Raw genomic sequence first — 23,787 nt, 5'->3', positions numbered from 1 at the left:
AACCTTTCTGCATCTTAGGCACAGTGGGCTACCGGGTCACGAATTGTCCTCGCCTGAATCCCTGGTCCACGGAACATACACACTCAGCAACCATCTCAGGGATGTGCTCGTGGTCTGAATCCGATGCTGGACAGGCTTATAAGAAGCAGTTCTCTGTTGCTTGAATCAGGCCTGCTCAAAGGCTTCTCCAGGCTGGTGTCTAGTTCTGGGATAAGTTGCAAGTCTTCTTACTGACTCTGGAAAAGCCTTCCTTCTGGGGGCTTCCTTTTATAGAAAGGATAAAAACGGGCTAGGAAAATTACCCAAAGGAAACGAGCTTTGTAAGATCCTAAGAATTTTCTCATTTAATTACCCTAATAATTCTTAGGGGTTAATATTTTTCCTTCCTTCCTTCCTTCCTTCCCTCCCTCCCAGTTTCCTCCTGGAAAGGTGCTTGACCAATGTAGCCATACTAACTTAAACTGCCTCCACCTGAAAAATCTAGGAACTGTCTTTTTTAATTTTTTTATTTTGGTCCTGTGGCTGGAATCTAGGAGCATTCTACCTCTGAACTATGACCCTGAGCCCTTTGTATCTTTTCTTTTGAAACAGGGTCTTCCTAAATTGCTGAGGCTGTCCTTGAACTTGCCATCCTCCTGTCCCAGCCTCCCAAGTACTGGGATTATAGGCGTGTACACTGTGCCTGGCAATCTAGGAGCTTTCTTTCAGAAGCTAACACCTAGGAACTAGAAGACACCTACGTCCACCTTCAGCAATCAGAATTACCCAAAACTTCAGGACAGAGTCATGGTTTGGTAGAGCCCTTCTACTTCTGCCCGAGCGTCCTCCCATCCACCCCCTGCCTCACCCTGCCTCTGGCACAGAGTGCTCAATGGATGTTGCCTACTGGGGCAGATGCACCCTTGTTCCCTGCGCTTCCTCCCTCTTCTCTGCCACACCACCTGCTGAGCCGCTGGCACCTGTAGGATCTGGATCACCTTGCCGCCAGCTGGTTTTTTTTTTTCTTATTGTGCTTAACAGAAGGAAGTTCTTCCACGTGATCTTTTGCAGTACTCAGAAAGGGCGGGTTCAGCGTGTCCTGTGGTGAAAAGCTCCTGAAGGAGGAACACACGTTGTCCCCCCACATTAATGATATTCCTATTTAAGAACCCCACTTCCCACAAATGCCTCGAAATATTTTATGTGGGATTACAGTCTATGCAACAACGAGGTGGCCTTGAATAGCTCCTGAGCGCGTAGCACACCTGAAATCTTTTTCAAAAGGCCTTAGAAGAATTACTATTTAGTGTAGGTAGCCCCCCCCACCCCCCGGAAACATTCACATCTGCCTAGACCAGATTTTTTAGTATTCTTGCTTGGAAGCACTTTGAAACATAAAGGCACATTAAAAGCAATTGCTATGGCGACTGCACCGCCGCTCTGCACGTCTCCGAGTTCTTTTCCTGGGGTGCTCCAGCATCCACCCGGTGTCCTGGGCCTGCGGCTCTGGGGAAGGTGGGGGGCTGCCGTGCCGGCAGGGGGATGGGCATTTGGGACCAGAACTGCAAGCTGGGGTGGGCCCCCGAGGTAGGCTGCAGCCGCGGGCGGGTGGTCCTCGGGGTGCGCAGCCTCCCCCACCCGGGCTCGGCGGCCGGTGCAGAGACCACGTGCGGGAGCTGCGCGGGGAGGGGGCGCCTGGCGTCCCAGGCCCGGAGCTCAGGGCCCCGGTGCGAGTCCGGGGGGGCGGGCGGGGGGCGGGCGTGCACACGTGCGGCCTCGCCCGGGGCCCGCGCCGGGAGCGCGCCCGTGCGGGTGTGAGTGTGTGCGAGTGTGACAGCGTGTCAGGTGACTCGGGTCACGCAGCCTCTCCCTCTCGCTCCTCGGGGAGCCTCCGCCGCGCTCCGCTCGCTGCTCCGCCGGCGGGCGAGGGCGCCGCGAGCCCCCCGCAGACCCCCCCGGGAAGGCGGGCCGGGCGGCTGGCCGCGCCCGGGACCCCCGCCCGGGACGGCGGCCGCGGGCGCGATGAGCCAGGTGCTGGGGAAGCCGCCGCCGCAGGACGGGGACGACGGCGACGACGAGGAGGAGGATGAGCTGGTGGGGCTGGCGGACTACGGCGCGGGGCCCGACTCCTCGGACGCCGAGCCCGACAGCGGGGCGGAGGAGGGAGGTGAGCCCGGCCCGCGCCGCGGGGGAGGGCTGGGGGCGGGGGCGCGGCGCTGCGGGCCCAGGTGCCGGGGGTGGGGGCCAGGCGGGGCGCCCCGGCCCCCCACTCCGCCGCCCCGGACCCCCACTCCGCCGCCCCGGACCCCCACTCCGCCGCCCCGGACCCCCACTCCGCCGCCCCCGGGAGGCGAGGCTGCGGCCGCCGCGCCCCGACCCCTCCCCGGATCGCGGCTCCTGCAGCGGGGTCAGATGTCGAGGCTAAAAAAAGGCCGGCGGCGGCAGCTGCGGGCGGCAGTCTGGCCCCGCGCGGCCGCGGGGGGGTCGGGCCGCCGGCTCTGCGTGGGGGCCCCGCGGCCCGGGTGGTGGTCCCGGCGGCCCCGAGGGGGGGCGCCTCACCTGCGCTCAGGGCGCCCCCCGCCCGCAGGGCCTGCCCGGGCCGCGCGGGCTCGGGGATTCTTTGCCGCCGAAGCTAACTCTTTCCACTTCAAGAAGCGAGTTCTTAGCAGCCCTTCAGCCTGTGGGGGGCCTCCTGCCTTTTATTCTCGAGCTCCAAGGAAATCGAGCGCTTTTTAGGATTCCAGAAGGAATAGTATTCTTCAGTTTCCTCAAAAGCAAGCAGAAGGTCCTGGGTTGTAAGGTCATTTGTTAAGGTCAGGAGATCGAGGCTGTTTAACGTGACATTCTGATGAGTCTAAGTTCATCCCAGAGAAGGAACCGACTTCTTTAGTGGGACACGCCGGGGAGATTGTTCGAGGGGTAAAAGCAGCTTTGTGACTTGATGTTTAAGAACTTTCATGGATAGTCCACTTATTTAAAATTGTGCGTGCAAAGCCCTTCTCCGAGGACAGTTTTGACGATTCTACATCTGGTAGGCACTGCTTTCTTTCAATGACTCAGAAAGGGAAGAAAGTTAACTTAAGCCTGGGGCCTGGCCGACGGGAAAGCAGCTTTCCCAGTCACCCCTTTCCTAGCTCTTCTCTCCGGGGAGGATTTGTGCTCATTCCCCGTTTGCTTAAACTGGTGTGTGCACCCGTGGGCTTTTCTCTTTTGCACTGCTAATTGGCCCCGGAGTGGATCACATTTGTGTAGGTAAAGGCTTTCCATCCTTTTATTGGAGTCTCTAGGGCTACCTTTCATAATTAAATTGTTCAGTCGCCTCATTATTATTCAAATTGCATTTGTTAGCTCCTCCCAGATTCCTGGAGTCTCCGGGGAGAGGCTGAATGGGGTTGTGTTTGCAAGGTATTTAAAATGGTAGATCCACAATTGGGTGCAGGTGTGCTAAGTTTAAAAAAGAAAAGCGGGACCTAATCTGGGAGCGGAAAAAAAAAACAAACCAGTAATTTGATACTGTCCTGGGGGCCAGAGAGATTTCTGGAAAAGTACCAGACCTGTTTGTTTATTCTGTAGTTCTTTCAGGGGGAACTTTAAAAGTTTGATCTGGGGACTTGAAAATCAAGTGAAGTTAAAGCCTTGTCTGAGGGGTGGGATTCCCTAACAAAGATTTCCAGCGGGAGCCCAGGGAGCTGCTAACCTCCCTGTAGCTGATGTTTAGATGACCTCAGTAATAAAACCCTCCCTTGTGAGATCTTGGGGACTGTCTGGATTCTTACTGTAGAAGGACTGAGTATGTTAGCACACTAATTAGCCTTGGCATACACAGCTGAAGCTGACCTGGCTCTCTGGGGCCTGCTCTGGGGAGGTGGTCCGCCTCACAGGACTGCCTCCGTTATCTTTTGGCCTCTGTTCTTTTCAGGTTTCCCTGGCTTTGATTTAGAGGCCGTGGTGGGGAATCTCCATCAGGACATTTGTTTCCCTGTTTTCTACCGTAGCAGATTGGCCCCTCAGCCAGGGTTCTAGCAAGGCTGTCTCTGAAGACTGGCATTCCAACTGATACCGGCCTGGATGAGGTTGGGGTCGGGAGCCGTGGAGACAAAGGAGCTGTGACTTTTCCTGTGTTCTGTACAGGGCTGTTTGACCTGTTGCATTAGAATTCTGTTTTATTTTCTATGAAAGCTACATTTATTCATTCTTAAATGGAGCTGAGAAAAGATGGATATGGTACACTCCCTCCCTCACCCCCCCCCCTTGTAGTGCTGGGGATTTAAACCAAGGGGCATTCTACCTCTGAGCTATACTCCCAGCCAGTCCTTAAAAAAGAATTTTCTTTTGTTATCTGAGTAGGGTGGCACATGCTTGTAATATCAGTACATGGGAGGCTGAGACAGGAGGATTGCAGGTTTACGGCCAGCCTCGGCAACTTAGTGAGAACCTGTTTCAAAATAAAAAATCAATGTGAGACCTGGGTGTGGTGGCACACACTTATAATCCCAGCATTTGGGAGCCTGAGACAGGAGGATCAAGGTTCATGGACAGCCTCAGTTAGTTACTTAGGCCGTTTGCAACGTAGTGAGATCCTGTTTCAAAATAAAGAATAAAAAATAGGGCTGGGTGTATAGCTCAGAGGTAGAATGTCCCTGGGTTTCATCCCCAGTACCATAAAAGAAAAAAAAAGTTTGTTTTGTTTTGAGACAGCTTCATTGGTTTGCTGAGCCTACATTGCTGAGACTGATCTCAAACATGCATTTCTCCAGTCTTAGCCTCCCAAGTACTAGGATTACAGGCGTGCGTTCCCATGCCTGCCTGGTTTATAGTACACTTTGAACCATGAGCAAAGCATTTCTCTAGTGAACCTATCTCTCCCTTCCCTTTCATAACAGATTAGTTTAGTGCCTGTATCTAGCAGAGACCTGAGACATTCCCCATGAGGTTTAGAAATCTACCCTGGCAAGTGGGCTCCTGGGAGGGGGGTGCAGGAGCACTAGCATGACCAGTTAGTTGAAGGCAGTTTGTCAAGAGCCTTGCAAAAGAATGTGGACTCAGGAGGGTAATACAGTTTGCATTTCCCTTGTCTGTAAGACCTTTAAAGGAATCTCTCATCTCATTTTAAACGAGTGCCTTGTAAGTTTTACCACACTGCGCACTGAAAATGTTGTGCAGCTGAGGTGAGACTTAAGTTGCACTTTTCTGGCTTTGACTCCATATTTTATTCATGAATAGCAGGAGTGTTCTCTGGCACTTGAGTTCTGTTAAGGACAGATCTGAGCACTTCTTAGCCCTTCTTTTATTGTAGTTAATTACAGATAAGGGGACTCTCTTCAACCCCAATACCCTGGCAGTGATTAAGCCATTAAAAACAATTGCACAGCATGTGGGGCGTAGCTCAGTGGTAGAGCAATGAGCTGGAGGCTCTGGGTTCAGTCTCCAGCACCATCCTCCCCCAAAAACCCAACCTAATTATATCAGAATCAATATTTTTAGACATTTAGGAACAAGGAAAGCAGTTAAAAGGTCTTATTCAAGCATGTGCAAAGCTCTGGGTTCAATTCCCAGTATCCCTCCAATCATCTAATCAGACAATGAAATTATGTTCCCCCCCAAAGTCCTTCCCAGATTTTAAAGGGAAACTTGGCTAAGACAGACGCTTGCATTGGTTCGGCTAAATCTAGTCTATGTTTTTGTTTGTGTGTGGTACTGGAGATTGAGCCCAAGGGCATTCTACCTTTGAGCTACACTCGCAGTCTAGTTTTTACTTTTATTTTGAAGCAGAGTCTTGCTAGGTTGATGAGCATCTCACTACTTGCTGAAGTTGTCCTGGAACCTGTGATCCTTCTGTCTCTGCCTCCCAGGTACTGGGATAATGATGTGTTCTACCACGCCCGGCTAGTCCAGTCTGCTTTTCCTAGCAGCCTGTGTGACTTCTTCGAATCTGAGAAAGTGACAGGTTAAATTGTTCCTTGGAGGCACAAAAGACCAGGATCAGTAGGTGATCATTCTACGAAGGCTATACATATGTGAATCCATCATTTCCCATCTACCAATCAGTAGTGTTAGATTTCTTTTTTAAATAATAAATTATTGTTTGTGGTTCTGGGAACTGAACTAAGACCTCACACATGCTAGGCAAGTGCTCTAGCACTGAGCTATACCTCCGACCCAATCTCAAAATAACTAAAAATTTCCACTGAGCTTTATCTTCAGTCCTATTTTTGAAATAATTTTTTTTTCAGTACTGGGGATAGAACCTGGGGTATTCTACTGCCAAACTACACCCCCAGCCCTATTTTTTATTCTTTAGTTTTTGAAACAGGGTCTCACTGAGTTGCGATGGGCCTCACTGAGTAGCTGAGGCTGTCCACGAACCCAGACCCTCCTGTCTTGGCCTCCTGAATGCTGGGATTATAAGCGTGCACCACCATGCCCGGCTGGCAAGGGACTTTTCTGAGGCCATATCATGAGCTACAAGGGAATGAGGTTTAGAAGAAGGTCAAGGGCTGGAGACATACCTTTGGTAGAGCTCTTGCCTATCATTCCCTAGGCCCTGGATTCAATCTCTAGTACTGACAAGAAAAAAAAAAAAAAAAAGACACATAGAAGAGGTTCAAGTGTGGAAATATAAGCCCCTTTCCTTGAAATTGTCTTATCCTAAAAGGGTTGGGTTGACTATAGTCCTGGCTATAGCTAATCTCTGGCCATAAAATGATGTGATCATGTGATCAGTGCTTACTTCAGTAGCACATATACTAAAATTGGAATGATGCAGAGAAGATTGTCACAGTCCCTGAACAAAGATGACATGCAAATTCATGCCGGGCGTGGTGGTGCAGCTTGTAATCCCCTTGCTTGGGAGGCAGAGACAGGAGGATTGCGCAGGTTCGAAGCCAGCTGCATGTGCTCTGGCTTAAGAGACCCTGTTTCCAAAAATAAAAAAGTATAAAATAGGTCTGGGAGGGTAGCCTGGAGGTAGAAGGGTTTCCAGGAACCCCAGTACCACCCCCCTCCCAAAAAAGTGAGCTGGGTGTGGTGGCACATGGTTGTAATCCCAGCATTTGAGAGGCTGAGACAGCAGGATCCGGGATCGGGGCCAGCCTCAGCTACTTAGTGAGGCCCTCCACAACTCAGTGAGACCCTGTTTCCAAATAAAGAATAAAAAATCGGGTTAGGGGTGTAGCTCGAAGTAGAATGCCTCTGGGTTCCATCCCCAGTACTGCAAATTAAAAAAAAAAATGTGACCAAAGTCACATCTTAGTTAAGTCTTGCTCTAATACCTCAATGTAGCCACCAGTGTGATGGCACACCTGTAATACCAGTACTTGGGAGTCTGAGTGGGGAGGATAATGGGTCCAAGGCCTGCCTCAACAATGTGGTGAGGCTCTCTGCAACTTAGACACTGTTTCAAAATAAAATACATGATAGGGTTGAGGGGTGTGGCTTAGAGGTAGAACATCCTCGAGTTCAACCCCCCCAGTACTAAAACACACAAACACACACACACACACACATCAGATATGCTCCTTGTATATAGAGAGCATATTCTTACATCAAATGTTTAGTAAATGCGTGTCAGCGATTCAGAGTATCATAAAAATTTGGTTTTCTCCTTTTAGTAGAAATCTCTCTCATTTTAACATTAGACCTGACATAGGGTATTCTAATGGAAATGTGAGTCAAGAACAGCAGGTTCTGGATAAGAGATGGCCCAGAGTGTGAAAGATCCTCTTGTCTTTCAAAGATAATCGCACCTGCTCCAGAGTTTACCTCCACTTCATTCCTTCCTTCCCGAGCCCATAGCAATACGACAGTTTCCCTCCTACAATAGCCACTGCTTTCCTGCTCATTTTTCTCTGTCTTCTCTGCCTCTTTGTTCTTTTTATATCTTTTACATCTTTATCCTCCCTCCTGCCAAAGCCTCGAGCTCTGTGGTGACAGTGGCTCTGCCTAGTTGCTGTGTGCTCACATGGGCTTTCTACGCCCAGCTTAAAGTGTCCAGGTTGCTGGCTGCTTTTCTCCTTTTGCAGACCTCTGAGAACAGCTGCCCTTCCATTCTCGGGCTGTGAAAGGGGACTACATATAAGCAGCCTGGAGTCCTCAGAGCAGTTGCTAACAGATTTCTAAGAACACTTTTCCCTTTTTGTAGGAGCATTGGTAATGTCTTGGTCTACATTCTCGCTGCTAGAACCCCAAACAACTGACCACACAGCTGAGACAAAGGAAGATTTATTTGCTCACAGTTTTTTTTTTTTAGATTTCTGGGTTTAGTTCATATGAGTCTGGGGTCTATGGAGCTCAGGGTGTAGTAGTGGGAAGCAGAGAGGGAGAAAGGGAGAGTTCTGCTCTCACATCACGGAGGCCTGAAGCAAGAGAGTGCAAGCTAGGGGAATCAAAGACCAAAGCCCTGAAGGCCACACACCCCAGGGACACACCTTCCCCAGCCATACCCCAGGCCTAGCTTCCACCTAGTAGATCCATTACAATGGATTAACCCCATTGATTTAATTATATCAACTCTGAACATTAATTCACGGGCCCTTCAGGGGCCATGTTATATCTAATCATAACAGTAAATCATAACACATTAGAAATGTCATTGAATGCATGTGTCAGGGAAATATTTGTATATGGCATCACGGTTTTTTGTTTTGTTTTGTTTTGTTGTGCGGTACTAGGGATGGAACCCAGGGGCATTCTACCTCTGAGCTGTACCCCCTATTTTTTAGTCTTTTTTATTTTTGAAACGGTCTCACTGAGTTGGGAAGGGCCTCGCTAAATAGCCAAGGCTGTCCGCGAACCGTGATCCTTTTGTCTCAGTCTCCCAAAATGCTGGGATTACAAGTGTGTGCCACCACGCCCGGCTGGTATCATGTTTTTAGTTGCCTACCAGTGTTGATTTGAAAGAATTTCATTTAGAAAGATTTGGTCTTCACATATAAATAAAAAATCAAGCCAGGCATGGTGGTGCATGCCTATATTTAAGGCAATTGGGAGGCTGAGACGGGAGGATTGAAGATTCAAGACCAGGGAGAACCTTGCTTCAAAATAAAAATTATAATAGGGCTGGGGGTATAGCTCAGAGGTATAATACCTCTGAGTTCAATTCCCAGTTCTGGGGAAAAAAATCACATTCATGCCTTTGAAAAAATAAGTGATAGCCAGGCATGGTGGTGCACACTTATAATCTGAGTACTTGGGAGGCTGAGACAGGAGGATCACAGGTTTTTAGCCAGCCTCAGCTACTTAGTGAGCCCTCTGCAACTTAGTGAGACTGTGCTTCAAAATAAGGAATAAAAATAGGGGTGGAAATATAGTTTGGAGGTAGAATGTTCCTGGATTCAATCTCCCAAAACTACAAAAGAAAATTAAAAATAGAAAAGCTAAGTTCTGTTTTTAGTTTTTTTTTTTTTTGTTTTGTTTTTTTGTTTTTTGGTGGTACTGGGGGTAGAACCCAGAGGCTTTCTACCTCCGGGCTATACTCCCAGACCTATTTTTTTTTTAATATTTTATTTGGAAACAGGGTCTCACTAAGTTGCCGAGAGCCTCACTAAGTAGCTGAGGCTGGCTTCGAACCTGTGCGATCCTCCTGTCTCAGCCTCTCAAGCGCAGGGATTACAGGCATGCGCCACCACACCCGGCTAAGTTCTGTTTTTATTTCATTCTTTTTCTAAGTAGTTCATCAAATGGACATTAAGTCTTCATGGTTGTATATTCTCTTCCTAGTAATGCTGTTGTTATCACATGATTCATTCCCTTTTGGGTTGGACTTTCTTACTGAAGTTCTGAATATGTAAGTAGTTCTATTGATCAGCCCGTATCCAGAAGTGTAAAGGAACCACAGATAGTGTTGCAAATAGCAACAAACTAGAAGCTTCTTCCTAAAAACAGAAGTGTGCAGACCCAGCCCTCTGTTGACTCCACAGAATACTAATCACGAAGACATTCTGACTTCCTCTTAAAGTTGAGTGAGCCTCTTGCTGGAGTGACATTCCACAAAAGACCCTCTTGTTGCCTAGGCTGGGGGGAGGGAGAAACCAGCGCTGGGCACACAGGCACACACAGATTGAGACCGTGGAGGGGAAGTGAAGGCTGCTGGCCAGGGCACTCAACGGCCCAGGGGACTTGGACCCAGGCCCGGCACCAGTTCAGCTAACCCACTGCCACCACCTTATACGAATTCTTTCATTAAATCTTTGTTTTATTTTCTTTTGGGGGTCTGTTCTGGCTCTCTCAGAGAACTGTTTTTTCTTTTCTTTCTTTCTTTCTTTTTTTGTTTCTTTCTTTCTTTTTTTTTTTTTTTTTTTGGTGCTGAGGATTGAACCCAGGAGCATTCTACCTCTGAGCTACACTCACCAGCCCTATTTTTTAATTCTATTATTAATTATTATTATTATTATTATTATTATTATTATTATTTTGGTGGCACCAGGGCTACTGGAAACCCTTTTACCTCTGGGCTACACTCTCAGACCTATTTTATATTTTTTTTTATTTGGAAACAGCGTCTCATAAGCCAGTGAGGCTGGCTTCCTGCGCGATCCTCCTGTCTCTGCCTCCCAAGCATGAGGATTACAAGCATGCGCCACCAAGCCCAGCTTTTTACTCTTTGTTTTGAAACAGGGTCTAAGTTGCAAAAGGCCTCACTAAGTTGCTGAGGCTGGCTTCTAATCTGTAATCCTCCTGTTTTAGCCTCCCAAGTACTGGGATTCCAAGTATGTGCCACCATGTCTGAATAACTTAATTATAAGAGCTTTCCGTTATAATATGCCAAAATTTGTGAAGTACATTTTATACAATATCTCATTTTCCCAGAGAGACCCCTTGAGCTCAGGAAGGCAGGGCGTTTCCTGTTAAGAGCTCCATAAGAAGCCAGGCACAGTATGGCATGCTTGTAATCCCGGTACCTGGGAGGGAGAGGCAGGAAGATCCCAGGTTGGAGACCAGCCTCAGCACTTCAGTGAAGCTCTCAGCAACTTAGCAAGGCCCTATTTCAAAATAAAAAATAAAAATCGAGCTGGGGTTGTCACTTAGAGGTAGAATGCCCCCTGGGCTCAGTCCCCATAACACAACATATAAAGAGCTTCATAGGGAGGTGCACGTTGCTTTTCAATTCCCTTTTCCCCCTGACTTCTGTTTCCGCCTTTGTTGTGAGCAGTTTCCCACCCACAAAGCAGCCAGGCACATCTGCGAGGCAGCTCTGTGCTCCAGGTGATCATCTTTCTCTTTTCCTTCTTCTTTTACAAGGCTTGTTGGTTTTTGACAGGTTCTGCTGGTTACTGGATAATTCCAGATTAAGTAATTAGCCCGCAGGTGTTAGGAAGGGATGGCGGCCCAGTGAGAAGCCCCTCCCCCTGTTGCTGTACCCTGGGTGATTGTGTCCTCCTGGGTCTTCAGCGGTCTAGTTCCACCCTGGGGCCACTGTGGCGATTTGTCTACTGTCAGCAAGTGGAAGGTGGCAAGGTCTATTCAGTGCCCCTGGCCACAGTGGGGAAATTTTACACAGGCATGAAGCTAACCCCCGTGGTATCCAGTTCCATGTGCTGGTGTGGGCCAAAGTCAGGCATGAAGTTTCTTTTTAAACCTTTGGCTAATTTAGCTGCAAATTCTGTTTAGTTACTCATTTTAATTGTCCAACCAACATATGTCTATTAAGTGTTTATTATAGAAAGCACTGAGGCCTCAGTTTGTTTTTACAACAATTTTAATTGTATTTAGCTACAAATTGTTTGAAAAAGCAAACAGTGGTAATCTATACTTTTTGGTACACAGGCATTAGATCTACATTTTAGATCAAAGGGAAAAAAGACCTCATTTTTTTTTTTGGTAGTGTAGATTGAACTCATGAGTGTTCTACCACTGAACTGTGTTTCTGTTCTCCCTCTTAAATTTTGAGAGACAGGGTCCTGTTGAGTTGGCCAGGCTGGTCTCAAATTTTTGATCTTCCTGCCTCAGCCTCCCACGTCTCTGGGATTTCAGGTATGTGCCAATGTGACACTGTACCTGGCCAAAAAAAAAAAAAAAAAAAAAAAAAAAGCTTTCTTTAGGAGTGGCAGTAGTTCAGTGGTAGAGCTCTTGCTTAGCGTGTGTTGAGTCCCTGAGTTCTCGGCAGCATCACAGAAGAAGAAAGAGGAGGAGGAAAAATTATTAAAGATTTGCAGACAGGCAGAAGTCACCACACATTTCTCATCTCCCTTCAAATGACCGCCTTTTTCATTCTTCACATGTATGTGTAATAGCCCTATGTTAGTCTGCTTAACAGAGTGCCTGACAATAGGTACTTTTTTTTTTTTTGCGGGTCTGGGGATGGAACCCAGAGGCATTTGACCTCCGAGCCACACCCCCTGCCCTATTTTTATTCTTTATTTTGAAACAGGGTCTCACTGAGTTGCAGAGGGCTTCACTAAGTAGCTGAGGCTGTCCGTGAACCGCGATCCTCCGGTCTCAGCCTCCCAAATGCTGGGATTACAAGCGTGCGCCACCACACCCGGCCAGTAGGTACTTTATAAAGAAAAGAAGCTTACTTAACTCACAGGAGGCTGCAAGCCCAAGGTCAGACAGCCCCATCTGCTGGGCTTCTGATGAGGGCTCTGCTGGTTGTATAGCAGTAGGGCAGAAAAGTAGAAAAGGACATGGCACCAAGGATGTGGGGTGGCCTTGCTTGATAAAAACCCACCCTCTTGAGAGTTAACTTGCTCCATCAGACCAGCATTAATCTCTCCTGGGAATGGCCTTTCCAGTGTCCTAACCACCTTCCCCGAGGACGAGGGCCTGCTCTTGAAGGTTCCACCACCTCAACATCACCACACCGGGGACCAGGTTTCCAGTACATGAACCCTTGTAGGGACACACTCAGACCATCTCGAAACCTTAGCAAATGCCTTGAAAAAATGTCAGAAGGTGACGTTGACATTCGCAAAAGAGAGAGAGGAAATAACAGTTAAAATCAGTAAGGGTTAATAAAATCAGTTAGATATATTTTGGACCACATGATCTGTTGTCCAAAATGTACATATACATATACATTTGTCCCAGGTAAGACCTACTTTGTTGCCCTATATAGCTTTCTGCAAACATGAAGGTTTAATACCCGGAAATACCATAAGTATTTTGTGATTGGTTTATTTGTCCTCCTGTTTACCGCTTGATGATTTTAAAAAACGTTTACTGTTTACCAGGCATGGTGGCGCACACTTGTGATTCTAGTACTTGGGAGGCTGAGACAGGAGCACAGGCTCAAGGACAGCCTCAGCAAAGAGTGAAACTGTCATCAACCTAGTGAGACCTTGTTTCAAAATAAAAAATAGGCTGGGGGTGTAGCTTGGAGGTAAAATGCTTCTGGACTCAAATCCCCAGTACCTCAAAAAAAAAAAAAAAAAGGTTTATTATGATAAAAACATCTAGCATGAGATTCCCCTGTTGATCCTTTTTATTTTTATTTTTATTTTTTTTTTGCGGTCCTGGAGATGGAACCCAGGGGCATTCTACCTCTGAGCTATACCTCCAGCCCTATTTTAATTCTTTATTTTGAAACGGGGTCTCACTGAGTTGCAGAGGGCTTCACTAATGTTTAAGCAGAGAGCGCATTATTGCTGACTGTGGTCCAGCGTGGCACAGCAGATCTCTAGAGCCTACTTGTCTTGTTTGACTGAAACTTTTTTTTTTTTGGTGGGTCTGGAGATGAAACCCAGGGGCATTCGACCTCCGAGCGACACCTCCTGCCCTGTTTTTATTTCTTTTTTTTTTTTTTGGTGGTACTGGGGTTCCTGGAAGCCCTTCTACCTCCGGGCTACGCTCCCAGACCTATTTTATATTTTTGAAACAGGGTCTCTTACGCCAGCGCGGCTGGCTTCGAACCTGCACGATCCTCCTGTCTCCGCCTCCCAAGCGCGGGGATTACAAGCGTGCGCCACCACGCCCGGCTTTTATTTCTTTTTTTATTCTTTATTTTGAAACAGGGTCTCACTAAGTCGCGGAGGGCCTCACTAAGTAGCTGAGGCTGTCCGTGAACCGCGATCCTCCGGTCTCAGCCTCCCGAATGCTGGGATTACAAGTGTGCGCCACACGCCTGGCTTGAAACTTGTCGATTAATTAATGTTTGGATGGGAGGACCTTATGTTTATTTCTGTAAAGGACCAACGTAACTAACTGAGGGGTAAAGATGCTGTGTAGGTGGTCACTACATGGTAACTGCTGGTGAGTGATAGGTTGAAGTGGGTTAGTTTGAACTGTTTCACTGTGGCCAATGCTAGAACTCCTCAAATATGCCCTCACCTTCAGCTAACCAAATGGGGGAAGGACCAGCAGGCACGGCTGACCTCAGCAACCTCCATTTGTGCCTTAGGCCTGGGCATCCACACCTCTTATGCCCGCCCCCCAGGCCCCATCCTTTCCTCACAAGCACAGACCCTCAGGCACCTCCCACTCAACCAGTCCAGACACCTGCCCGCATCGCATCTTCCCCTCCACCATGTTGGTGAAGGTGGCGGCCAAGTCAGGGACCCAGGGCTGCTTCTCCCTTGTTCCCCTCATCCCCGTGGCCACGGTTGAGTGGCTCGTAGACCCACACATTCTGCCTCTTTGCACAGCCTGTGCCTTGCTCCCGGATTTCACATTTATGTTCTAGCACGACCTTCCAGCGCCTCCGCACCGAGCCTCCTGACGTTGCCTGTTTCTGGAAGGCGTCTCCTGAAATGTAAATCTGATCGTGTTAGCCTGCCCTTACAATTCTTAGTGCTCTTGTCATGGCTTTTGGATTAAACTCCAGACTTCCTAGTGTTGCATTTGTGAGCTAGGGTGTTAACCACCGTCAGCTAATTCATTCAATGTATTTACTGAATTTCAGCTACATGCTACATTATGTTTTGCCTGTGAGAGAGACAATACATAAGCAAACAAGACAAAACATACAAAAGGAAAAGAAAAAGATAATTGTGAAGTGATCAGGATATTGATGGATTGATTGATTGATTGATTGTGGTACTAGGGATCGAACCCCGGGGCGTTCTGCCTCTGAGCCACGCCCCTGACCCTATTTGAAACGGGGATGGGGGGCTTGCTAGGTTGCGAGAGTCTTGCTTCATTGTCGAGGCTGTCCTCTTGGCTGCAGTCCTCCTGTCTCAGCCTTCCAGGTACTGGGATTACATGTGTTTGCCACCATACCTGGCTATTTTCTTCTTATACTGGGGCCTGAACCCAGGGATGCTCTACTGTTGGGGTGAGTTCTCGGCTCAGGAACTCGGGGTCTGCAGGCTAACGTGACGGAAAAGAATTTCAGCACGCGCCAGTTAGAGACACAGAGGTTTATTGGGGAAAAGGAAGGAAATACACATTCAAGAGAGACTGAATGCAGGCCCCTCAAGATGAGGAAGGCATATTGGAAAATTCAGGGTTCTCTTCTTATAGGGGACTTTCGTGAGGGGTGGGCTAGAGACGGTATGCGAGGATGAGCTCAGTCCGGTAGTCCCAAGGCGGTTTATGGTGGGCAGGTGGTCTGGTCGGCCTTAGGGTGGATGATCTCAGTCCAGTAGTCCTGAGGCGCTTCCTGATGGTCTGTGGTCTGGTCAGCCTTAGGGTGGATGATCTTGGGTTGATTGGGGTCCTCATTAGTTGATTGGCGGATAAGCTATGATATCCTAAATTATAGGTTTTCTCAGAGATACTGTTAACTCTAGGATCTACAGGTTTCCCAAGAATTTATGGTAGAGTCAGCCTGGGAAAGAGAACTGGTTTGTGGACTAGAGGCTGAAGCACTTCAGCTCCAGGTTCTTATATCAAAGTTATATTTTTTACTTTTCCTTCCTGTCTGTCTCCTTTCTACCTACTTATTCCTTCTATCCTACATCACTACTATTGAGGTGCATCCCTGCTCCTTTATTTTACTTTGAGACAGTCTTGCTAAGCTGACCAGGCTGGCCTCCAAACTTGCCATCCTCCTGCCTCAGCTTCCCAAGTAGCTAGCGGATTACAGATGTGCACCACTGTGCTTAGATGTGCTTGGGACTTATTTAAAAAAGACAGAGTCGCTAGGAGCAGTGGCTCACACCTGTAACCCCAGTACTTGGGAGGCTTAGACAGTAGGAGCACAGGTTTGAGGCCAGGCTCTGCAACTGAATGAGACAGTTTCAAAATAAAATAGGACGGGACTTGTAGCTCAGAGGTAGAATAATGCCCTTGAGTTCAATCCTCAGCACCAAAACAAACAAACAAACAAACAAACAAAACAAAAAAACAGAGCCAGGTGCAGTTGGACACACCTGTAAGCTACTCTGAAGACTGAGGCAGGAAGGCTCCCAGGTAGAAGGAGAGCAAGTCAAAATCCTGAGTGACTGGAAGAGAAGGAAGGGGGCCAGGTGTGAGCAGGAGGCGGCCCTGTGACCCCCTGGGGAGAGGAAGGTCACATGGGGTTTGAACAGTGTTACCCTTTCTTGACTTCAACCTGTGTTCCTGAATGTCCACTTCCCTTACCTTGCCAAGATGTGTTTCTGGGACCTTTCTCTTCTTTTATGCCTCCTCCTCCTCAAGAGTCAGATACTCTGGTGCCCAGAACCTGGGCTTCACTGTGCGGGTCACGCTTCCCCTCTGATTGTGAGGGGTGCCCCATTTTCCTTTGTGTCTGCAGCCCCCGCTTGGCAGGTGGTCAGGGAGCCTTGAGAACTGAGAACAGACCCCCCTCTTAGGAATTTCACTTCAGCAATACCCAAGCCTCCTGGGCATTCTTTTTTTTTCTTTTTTTTTTTCCCCCCAGTACTGGGGATGGAACCCAGGGGCATTCAACCTCTGAGCTACACCCCCTGCCCTATTTTTTTATTCTTTATTTTGAAACAGGGTCTCACTAAGTTGCAAAGGGCCTCACTAAGTAACTGAGGCTGTCTGGAAACTCCGATCCTCCTGTCTCAGCCTCTCAAATGCTGGGATTACAAGCGTGTGCCACCACGCCCAGCCTCTCCTGGGCATTCTTAGAGCCCAAGTCCTTGTGTAGCTGGTTTCTGATTTCTTTTTTATTTTCTTCCAGTACTGAGGATGGAACCCAAAGGCATTCAACCTCCGAGCTCTACCCCTGCCCTATTTTTTATTCATTATTTTGAAACAGGGTCTCACTGAGTTGCAAAGGGCCTCACTAAGTAGCTGAGGCTGTCCACAAACCATGATCCTCCTGTCTCAGCCTCCCAAAAGCTGAGATTACAAGCGTGCACCGTGACACCCGGCTTGATTTTATATTTTCAAAGCCCCACCCTTGATTGCCCCTTTCAAAGCAGCTTCATGCTTTATTCTCCTTAACAGTTCCACCTTTCCTGGCTGCTCTGACTAAGCCCGATACTGCAGACCCTCTCAGGAGGTGTTGGTGGACATGTCCAACCTCCTCCAGGAGGCCGAGAGGCTGAGGCCCTTCCTGGTCAGAGCTTTCAACCTCTGCCAGGCCCACCATGGAGTGCAACCCTTTGGGGAATGCAGAGCTGCACTCTGGGCACCTGGACAGGTACTTGAACCACAGAACCTCAGGTGAGAAGTCTTAGGGCTCTACTGCTGGGCTGCCCAAGCTCTGTGGCCCTTTTCTTTTAAATTGGAGGTTGAACCCAGGGGCATTCTACCTCCAAAGTATACCCCAAACTCTTTTTAATTTTTTATAATTAATTAGTTAATTAATTAATTTGTGTTACTGGGGGTTGAACCCAGGGGCTTTTCTACCTCCGGGCTATACTCCCAGACCTATTTTATACTTTATTTGGAAACAGGGTCTCACTAAGTTGCTGAGAGCCTCACTGCGTAGCTGAGGCTGGCTTCGAACCTGTGTGATCCTCCTGTCTCAGCCCCCCAAGCACTGGGATTATGAGCGTGCACCACTATGCCCGGCGAACCCAGGGGCATTCTGTCTTCTGTGTTTTTATTAAGTTGCTGAGGGCCTCATTAGGTTGCTGAGGATCACCTCATTATTTTTACTTTTTGAAACAGGGTCTCAGTAGGTTATAAAGGCTGACCTCAAGCCTGTGATCCTCCTGCCTCAGCCTCAGCCCCCCAAGTTTTACTCGCATTACAGGCGAGTGCCACCATGCCTGGCTTCTGTTGCATTTCTTAAGCAGAGACACTTGAGGACAGGTAGGAGGATTAGAGGGGTGGTCTGTGTGAGCAGTATTTCTGTGATGTAAAAGAAACTTAATCTATTGCAGAGGGCTAGTGTACACACACACACACACACACACACACACACTACTAGAGATTGACTTGAGGGCCTTGCACATGTTAGGCAAACACTATTCCACTGGGCTATATCCCCAGTCTTTTTTTTTTTTTTATGGTACTGGGGATGGAACCAGCGGCATTCCACCTTCGCACTACACCCCCAGCCATATTTTTATTCTTTATTTTGAAACAGGGTTTCACTGAGTTGCAGAGGGCCTCACTAAGTAGCTGAGGCTGCCATGAACTGCGATCCTCCTGTCTCAGCTTCCCAAATGCTGGGATTACAATACCTGGCCCCAGTCCTTTTTAAAAATATTAAGGTATTGATGAGCTGCTGAGGTTGGCCTTGAACTTAGGATCCTCTTACCTCAGCCTCCCAAGTAGCTAGGGTTATAGTCATGGGCCTTACAGATTTGTATGACTGTGGTCCACGTAACAAACATTGTTATGAACCAGTACCCACATGTGTGTAAATAAACCTGAGTTTCACTAGACAGTATTACTCTTGCCATGAACAATGTTCTCTATTTTCTAGTTTCTTTGTTTAATACTTATTTGTTCTTGTTTAATGTTGTTACTATTTATTTTTTTATTATTTATTTATTTAATTTTTGGTGGTACTAGGGGTGGAACCCAGAGGCTTCCTACCTCTGGGCTATACTCCCAGACCTATTTATTTATTTATTTATTTATTTATTTATTTATTTATTATTTGAAAACAGGGTCTCACTAAGTTGCTGAGAGCCTCACTAAGTAGCTGAGGCTGGCTTCGAACCTGTGCGATCCTCCTGTCTCAGCCTCCCAAGTGCGGGGATTACAAGCGTGCGCCACCACGCCCGGCTATTGTTGCTACTATTTAAAGGCCACTAATTGATTTTGTTTTCATAGATGTGTTCTGACTTAAGGTTTGGAAATCATAGACAGGATGGAAATCATGGATATATATATATATATATATATATATATATTATAGATTGGCTATTTGAAGTTAGAAGCTTCTACAGCTGAAATGAAGCTACTTTGTAGAACAACTCAAAGGAAAGTCCAGTGTAAATTTCAACGAATGACATATGCAAATAGACTGTATGTAAAGTGACAGAGCTGACTGGTGGCTCCGGCCCTGGGCAAGCATCTGGCCACATACCAACCAGCTCTGTGACCTTGGGCAGGTTTCTTCCCCTAGATTCCTCAGGTGTGAAGCTGAGTCACCTCCTTACTGGTGAGGTGAAGTTTGTAGAAGTGTTCAGGCGGTCCCTGGCTCCCAGCCAAATGTGATCAAATGCGCCTGCAGGAGCCTCAGGGTCCCCCCCAGTTGCTGGCACCCTTGCCGCTCTGGCCAGCAGTTTCCGTGCTGTTGGCAGTTGGCCTTGCCCGAGTGTGGTAGGCAGGGAAAAGGAAATATTTCCAGCTATATTTACAGCTATACGTGTATTTCACCTCCCAGCCACTCTCTTTTCATGATGGGTCCTTCAATTCTGGGTCCTCAGTGAGGGCACCTCTGCAGCAAACCAGCGTTGATGATCATGTGTAAGAGACTTGCAGACTCCACCAAAGAGAAGTCAGACTTCTCCCCACAGTCTGACAGCGCAGACTGGGAAAAGAATATTCATGCATGTGAGTGTTCTTGGACTTAGATGTAATTCCACATGGAGCTTGCCTCTCATTAAGGGAAGCAGTGTCACACATCAGAAAGAATGTGCGGCCTTTGGTTGGGCCAGGGCTGGTGTGAATGTCACTTGACACTCCTGAGCTGGAGTAGTCCCCTGTGGAGTGGAGAGAATGATACCTACTCTTGAAGGAGTGCGAGTGGGGTGGAGTGAGGACTACGTGGAGGAGCGGCTGCCCATGGAGGCCCCTTCATACACGATCGCTGTGTGTTTTAATCGCAGGCGTTTTTCTGCTCCACCAGAGCTATTCTGCCTTTGTTTACATTTACTTTCCACTCTTGGGTGGCTCTGCCCCCTCCTTCTCTCAACCCCATCCAAATTCTGCAACACTGTAAGTCTCCATTCATAGCAGGGTAATCATAGCTGATTTCCACCCAGCTCTATAGGCTGGCCTGCAGGGTCGCCTCTGCTCTGCATTGATCCAACACTTGCTATTTGAGAAGTGATTAAGAAGCAACTAGGGCTTTTTAGGTTTTAATTTTTGTCCTTAAGTTTTTTGGTTTTTTTCTAGTATTGGGAATGGAACCCAGGGGCATTCTACTTCGAGCTACACCCCTAGCCCTATTTTTTATTTTTTATTTTGAAACAGGGTCTCACTGAGTTGCAGAGGGCCTAAGTAGCTGAAGCTGTCCGCGAACCGTGATCCTCCTGTCTCAGCCTCCTAACTGCTGGGGTTACAAGTGTGTGCCACCACGCCCAGCTACTTTTTGAGACAGGGTCTCGCTGTGTTGCACAGATTGGCCTTGAACCTCTGAGCTCAAGCAGTTCTCCTGCCTCAAGTAGTGGGACTAAAGGCATATGCCACCGTGGTCTACTAAACTGAATTTTATTGAAATAAAAATTTCTAGCTTATCATGGTGGCTCACTTCTGTAGACTCAACTGTACAGGAGGCTGAGGCAGGAGTATTGCTTGAGCCCAGGGGTTTGAGGTCAGCCTGTGCAACATAGTGAGACCCTGTCTCAAAAGAAAAAGGGCTGGGTGCCGGGTGCATCGGCACATACCTGTAATCTCAGTACTTGGGAGGCTGAGACGGGAGGATCGCAGGTTTGTGGCCAGCCTCAGCAACCTTGTGAGGCCCTCTGCAACTTAGTGAGACCCTGTTTCAAAGGAAAGAATAAAAAATAGGGCTGGAGGTGTAGCTCGGAGGTAGAATGCCCTGGGGTTCAATCCCTAGTACCACACAAAGGGAAGGAAGGAGGGAGGAAAGAAGGAAAGAAAGAAGAGAAAGAAGAAAAAGAAAAAAAGGGTTGCAGCTCACTGGTAGAGTGCCCCCCTTCAATGTCCAGTCAGTCTGCAATCAATCAATCAATCAATCAGGTCATATTTTTATAAGAAGTTCCTGTTCTTTACATTTAGGCCTATGATAGATTTTAATTTTTATATATGGTATAAGATCTAGATTGAAATCTTTCCTTCTTGCCTCTTTCTTTCTCTTTCCCACTTTCTTTCTTTCTGTTCCATTTCTTTCTGTCTGTCCCTCCCTTTCTTTTTCCTCCTCTTCTCAAGGGCATTCTACTTGCAAGATACACCCCAGCCCTTTTAAAACATTTTTTAAATTTTGAAACAGGGTCTTGCTAAGTTGCTGAGGCTGGCCTCAAACCTAAGATTCTCTTCTCTCAGCCTTCCAAGTACTGGGATTGCAGGTGTGAGCAATCCCGCCCATCCACTGGTTCTAGTGCTGTTTGGTTAAAATGACCTTCCTTTCCCTATGAAGTTGGCTTTCTCTTTGTTGAACTCAGTATCCAGGTATGTGTTTGTTTCTGAGCCCCTTGTTCTGTCTCAGTGATCTCTTTGTATCTGTGACTCCACATCCATTGTTTACACTAGATTTTTAAGTTTCTCCAAGATGAGTATGTCCAATGAACATTTACCAAAGCAATTATTTTGGGAACATTAGCCAATTTATTTATTGTATCCATAAAACAGAAATCTTAAGACAATCATTTAAAGAGAAAATGTAGAATTGAAATTGCAATGTGAGGAGTATTTATGTGCTGAAAATTTTGTGTTTGGCATACAAAGTCAGAAGGAATTATCAAAGGCTCTGTGTGTGTGTGTGTGTGTGGTACTGGGGTTCCTGGAAACCCTTCTACCTCCGGGCTACACTCCCAGTCCTATTTTTATATTTTTATTTGGAAACAGGGTCTCTGGCTGGCTTCGAACCTGTGGGATCCTCCTGTTTCCGCCTCCCAAGTGCGGGAATTAAAAGCATGCGCCGCCACGCCTGGCTTCAAGGGTTTTCAGTAAGCGCACACATCTTTGGAATTTGACTTATAGGCTGGAGCCTTGTAAAGGAAAACGTGAAACAGTGCATCTATTGTCTCTCATGTTTCTCCTTTCTGTGGCCTCTTGGCTCCTTATAAATTAAATTAAAAAACTTTTTTCTTTCCTTTTCTTTTTCTTTTTCTTTCTTTTTCTTTCTTTCTTTTTTTTTTTTTTTTTTTTTGGTGGTACTGGGGTTCCTGGAAGCCCTTCTTACTCCGGGCTACACTCCCAGACCTATTTTTACATTTTTATTTGGAAACAGGGTCTCTTAAGCCAGCGCACGCGGCTTTGAACCAGCGCGATCCTCCTGTCTCCGCCTCCCAAGCAAGCGCAGGGATTACAAGCGTGCGCCACCACGCCCGGCTTCTTTCCTTTTCAAAACCAGTTTTAATTATATATTTGTGTGAATATATTTTGTTTTTTAAATTAAAACCAAATTCCCTTTCACATCTCCCTGAAATCCCTCTTCCACCCACACTACTATTTACTGTATAACATTCTGGACTCTTCAAATACATTTTTTTTTTTTTGCACAAATTGATATTCTTTTCTGGTTTCAAGTATCCTTAAAACAAAATTAATAGTTAGCTATGCTTTTTTGTGGGGCTGGGGTTAAACCCAGGGTGTTATAATGCAGGGGCTCTTCCCGCAGCCCACACTCTGCATTGCTCAGTGTTTTCTTACTTACCTCTGCCTTAACCAATCTTTCATGTCTACAGTGACAGCGTCTATAATTTTAGATTCTAGTTTTTAGTAAAAAATTTTAATTAGTACTTACTTAAATTAATAGTTTTTACTAAGAAACCTTTGTTTCCCATTGCTTACTGCATGGCAGTGCATGCTGGGTGGATTTTTCTTTCAGGACTTCCTCCGTGAGTATGCTTTCAAAGAGCGTAAGTAGACAATAAATTGAGTGCTTCGCCGTCTGTGAACATCTTCACCCCACTCTCACACTGAAAAATAGTATAACTGGCATATAAATCTGAACCAAAAGGTATTTTCCTTCAATCTTTGAAGATACTGTTCTTTTCTCTTCTTACCTCTGTATTATAATTCTGATGTCTTTCTATTCCTTTGTAGGTAATTGCTATACCCTTCTTGGTGTTTTAAAGTTGTGCTCTTATTTTTTCAGGTGTGGCTTGCTGTTTTAGTTTACATTTCTCCTTTTTATCTGGCAGGCTTGTTTATTTTGAGTTTCCTCCTTCCTTAACTTGGGACAGGCTTTATCTATTATTTGGTTGAATAGTGTCCATCTTTCACATTCTGCATTCTTTCCTCTTTGGAACTTCTTTGGCTGGATAATGGAACTTTTGAATTTTATTCCTGATTTCACTAACATCTATTTTATACTTTCCAGTGCTGTATTTCTTTGTACTACGATCTGAGGGAATTTGCTAGTTTCTCTTTTTCTTCCTCATCTGCTTTCTTCTTCTTCTTCTTCTTTTTTTTTTTTTTTTTTTTTTTTTTTTTGGTGGTACTGGGGTTCCTGGAAACCCTTCTACCTCCGGGCTACACTCCCAGACACCTATTTTATACTTTTTTATTTGGAAACAGGGTCTCCCAAGCCAGCACGGATGGCTTCAAACCTGCGCGATCCTCCTGTCTCCGCCTCTCAAGCCGGGGATTACAAGCGTGCGCCACCACGCCCGGCACCTCATCTGCTTTTCATTCCATACATCTTCTCTCCACACTTAGATTTTTATT

The 23,787-nt window shown here is 46.9% G+C and overlaps 1 protein-coding gene across 1 annotated transcript in view; it reads left to right on the top strand.

The window, feature by feature from the left end:
- Positions 1–2,001: 2,001 nt before the first annotated feature.
- Positions 2,002–23,787, top strand: part of RRAGD (Ras related GTP binding D) — a gene marked incomplete at both ends in the record, with an annotated part of 45,861 nt that continues 24,075 nt past the window's right edge. The window contains one exon of the mRNA XM_080700370.1: positions 2,002–2,146. Coding sequence (XP_080556496.1) covers positions 2,002–2,146 — 145 coding nt within the window. The remainder of the gene's footprint in view (positions 2,147–23,787) is intronic.

This window comes from Muscardinus avellanarius (genome assembly GCF_963383645.1).
Source record: "Muscardinus avellanarius genome assembly, chromosome: 8".
In the NCBI taxonomy this organism is placed as follows: Eukaryota; Metazoa; Chordata; class Mammalia; order Rodentia; family Gliridae; genus Muscardinus; species Muscardinus avellanarius.
The sequence above is the reverse complement of the archived record's forward strand: the minus strand, read 5'-3'. Positions and strand labels throughout refer to the sequence as shown.